Raw genomic sequence first — 3,241 nt, 5'->3', positions numbered from 1 at the left:
TTTTGGGGTAAACTCTTTGCTGCCTGTTGCCTGTTGCCTTGTTGCCTGTTGCCTTGTGTTTTTTTTGCAGAATAGCTATGTCCCTCAAATATGAGGATACCTCAGCCATGTTACCTCGGTAAATACAAAGGTCATACGACCCTAATGATGCTGCCTTCGATACACCAATATGACCTCGACCCTCGAAAGTTTCCTACGAAAAGGCTGAGGTATCCTCTGGTTGCCTACGAAAGGCTATTCTGATCCTTCCCTTAGACTACCTGCCTCTCTATGGCATGGGACAGTCTTATGGCGAACGATATTGCGACGACCCTTCAATCTCCAAATGAAAGGCTTCATGCCCTCTTATGGCGTGGATAGATCCTTTCACCCTGAAAGGCTAAAAGAATTTTTTTTATCAAATAACCAGGTAATTGCCCCTAATTGCCTTGCTCTGGCTAAAACTTTTTCATATTCTTTCTCATAAACCTTCAAAATGGCTACGCTTATTTACGAGCTAAAGTCTGTATTCCCTTCTTCTACATTTCTGAAAACAAAGAGCAAAGCAATTAAGAGCCCATGGAAAACCATGGATGCAAAGGGTGCCTTACACCTTCCCTTTGCATAATTACCCCCCGAACTCAGTTTTTTATTTAAAAGGTTTTTCCTGTTCTTTTAGCCTTTCTGATTTAATTTGGATAAAATAAAAGTCGGTGGCGACTCTTGCTATCTGCACATTTCTATATAAAAGTCAGTTCACCGTATTACAGAACTGGCGACTCTGCTGGGGAGAATTTTCTTATAAAAGAGGGGTTACCTTAAAAGTTTAGGAACACTTTAAATGTTTTCCATTGTTTGCTTTGTTTTATTTTTCAGGGGCATTTTGGGAAGTAACTGAAGGACGAATCCTACACCCGGATTCAAGTACATCTAAGATAGGAAGTGGCATAGTCATGGCGACCTCCTTCATGTATGTGGAGGATTGGTCAATATGAGAGCTCATGCTTAAGTTAGGCCTCTATGGGTGTTTGCATGCTTCTCTTGTATGAGGGAGGTTCGTGCGGATGTCCGTGGGTGAGTCGGAGCTTAAGGACCTTTAGTTACCTTTAACCCATCTTGACTTTTAGGAACGTAGTGGGGGGACTACTCTTGATGTATGTTGAGAGCATAGTTGCTACCCGATACTATAACTCAGATAGGTCCTTTCTCAAAGTATCATTGCATGGTATGTATGTATCATGTTCGAGGGTGCTTTAGGAGGGCTGACAATTCTGGGTAACTCGGTAGAACCCGTTGTTGATATCATCTTCATCCTTAGAAACACCTTTGGGAAGGGTATCTCACATGATTTAAAACTCCATGCAAGCCAAGCCTAAGGAAATTGTGTGATTTGTGTGGACTTATTTGTGTTTGTGCATCATGCATACACGCATCATTCATACATGGCATGGCTAACCCATTTCAAGGAATTGGGGATTTTTAACCGAATATTGTTTTGTAGGTTGTTTGAATATGGAAACCAAAGGCCGTAAACCGTTCTTCCTCAATTTCAAGAAAGTACCTACTCCATTAAAGGTTTTCTGCGGCAACATTTCTGGTTCTCTCAGATTCAGTAAGTCTCTCAACATGCTTATCAGTTTAGTACGAACTAATGTGGATGAGGTTCTTCTCAACACCATGATTCAATTCTATGATCCGTTACTACATTGCTTCACTTATAGAGATTTTCAGTTGGTACCATATTTGGAAGAATTCTCACACTTGCTGGGGCTCCCTGTGCTCAACCAAATCCCTTACACTGGTAAAGAAGAAGATCCTAAGTTGGAAGTCATCGCTGGTGCCCTACACTTGCCAAGATCTGAGGTTGAGAAAGTTTGGATTAGTAAGAAAGAGTACTCTGGATTACCCCTTGATTTCCTCTACGAAAAAGCGGAGATTTTTGCTAAGGCTTCAAGTATGGATGCTTTAGAAGCTGTTTTGTCTCTTTTAATCTTTGGACAAGTTCTATTCTTCCATTATGACAAAATTGTTGATGTGGCTGCTATCAAGATATTTCTAAGTAAGAATCCCGTTCCTACTTTACTTGGTGATTTGTTACATTCTATTCACTTCCGAGTATCAAAAAGGAAAGGTTGTGTCCTTGGATGTGCTCCGCTATTGCATAAGTTTATTTCGCACTTACCTCTCTCCGTAAGAAAGAATGAAGAAGGCTTAACTTGGGCTCAAAGAATTATGAAGCTTTCTTTTGACAACGTCATTTGGTACCAAAAGGAGTTTGAAATAACTTTACTATTTGATAGTTGTGGGGAATTCCCTAATATACCGCTTCTTGGCGTTCGTGGGGGAATAACGTATAATCCTATTCTAGCTCGACATCAGTTTGGTTTTGCTTTGAAGGATAAGCCACGTTCCTTGTATCTCAGTTCAGAATACTTCAGCTATGATTCAGATAAGTCAAAGAAAAGAGATCTTTTCATCAAGGCTTGGTCGAAAGTAAAGAAAGTTGGTGCAAAAGACATGGGAAGAAGAAATTACATGCCATGGGACCCGTACTTCCAATGGGTTTATGATCGAGTTATGGAATTTGGGATGCCTTACCCTTCTGATACGCCCATAGTACCAAGGGTAGCTCCTCCTGCTGTCCCAGTTGCATTCGAGCCTTATCTTCCTACTCCAAACGAAGATCTTGTTGCAACTGTTAACCAACTGAAGAGGGAAAGGGATGTCTTTGAGAGACGCTTACGAAAGGTTGAAGTTGAAAAAGAAGTGTTGACACAAGATGCTAAAGAGCGAGACACTTTACTTGACTATTTTTCTCATAAATGGAAAATTGAAGATTTCGTTTCCCCGGGTCAGATTAACTCATGGGAAAATGAAATTTCTAGGCTTGTTCAAGAAAGAGAAGAAATGATCAAGGCACACAAGGAAGAAGTCAGGGTTCTTAAAAGGAGGCGTCGTCAAGAAGACAAAAATCCTGGAATTTAGACTTTTATTTATTTTTATTTATTTCTTTCTTTTTCAGTCTGATGTAACTAAAGAATTATGACCTTATAAGCTCGTAATTTAATTAATAATATTGTTTTTTTTCTCTTTTTTTTAATATGTGTTAAAAGTCCCTTTAATTCCTTGAAAACATTGCATATGCATAATCATAACATTCATGAACATCGCATCACAGGTTTCATAAAAGCAAATGCCTCATCTTTCCGCTGTTTATTTCAGTAAGAAAAGATGGATCTCGAACAATCTGTCAAGAATCTCC

The 3,241-nt window shown here is 39.6% G+C and overlaps 1 protein-coding gene across 1 annotated transcript; it reads left to right on the top strand.

Annotated features, from left to right (window-relative positions):
* Positions 1–1,630: 1,630 nt before the first annotated feature.
* LOC131593496 (uncharacterized) lies at positions 1,631–2,964 on the top strand. Its single transcript, XM_058866000.1, has 3 exons — positions 1,631–1,641; positions 1,701–2,094; positions 2,251–2,964. Exons 1-3 carry the CDS (start codon positions 1,631–1,633, stop codon positions 2,962–2,964), a joined length of 1,119 nt encoding a protein of 372 aa, XP_058721983.1.
* The last annotated feature ends 277 nt before the right edge of the window (positions 2,965–3,241 follow it).

This window comes from Vicia villosa, linkage group LG1, assembly GCF_029867415.1.
Source record: "Vicia villosa cultivar HV-30 ecotype Madison, WI linkage group LG1, Vvil1.0, whole genome shotgun sequence".
Classification (NCBI taxonomy): Eukaryota; Viridiplantae; Streptophyta; class Magnoliopsida; order Fabales; family Fabaceae; genus Vicia; species Vicia villosa.
The sequence above is the reverse complement of the archived record's forward strand: the minus strand, read 5'-3'. Positions and strand labels throughout refer to the sequence as shown.

Excerpts from the sequence above, each read along its gene's own strand:
- LOC131593496 (XM_058866000.1), top strand. Across the intron at positions 2,095-2,250 it reads TACATTCTATTCACTTCCGA|GAGTTTGAAATAACTTTACT; the intron begins GTATCAAAAAGG and ends TGGTACCAAAAG.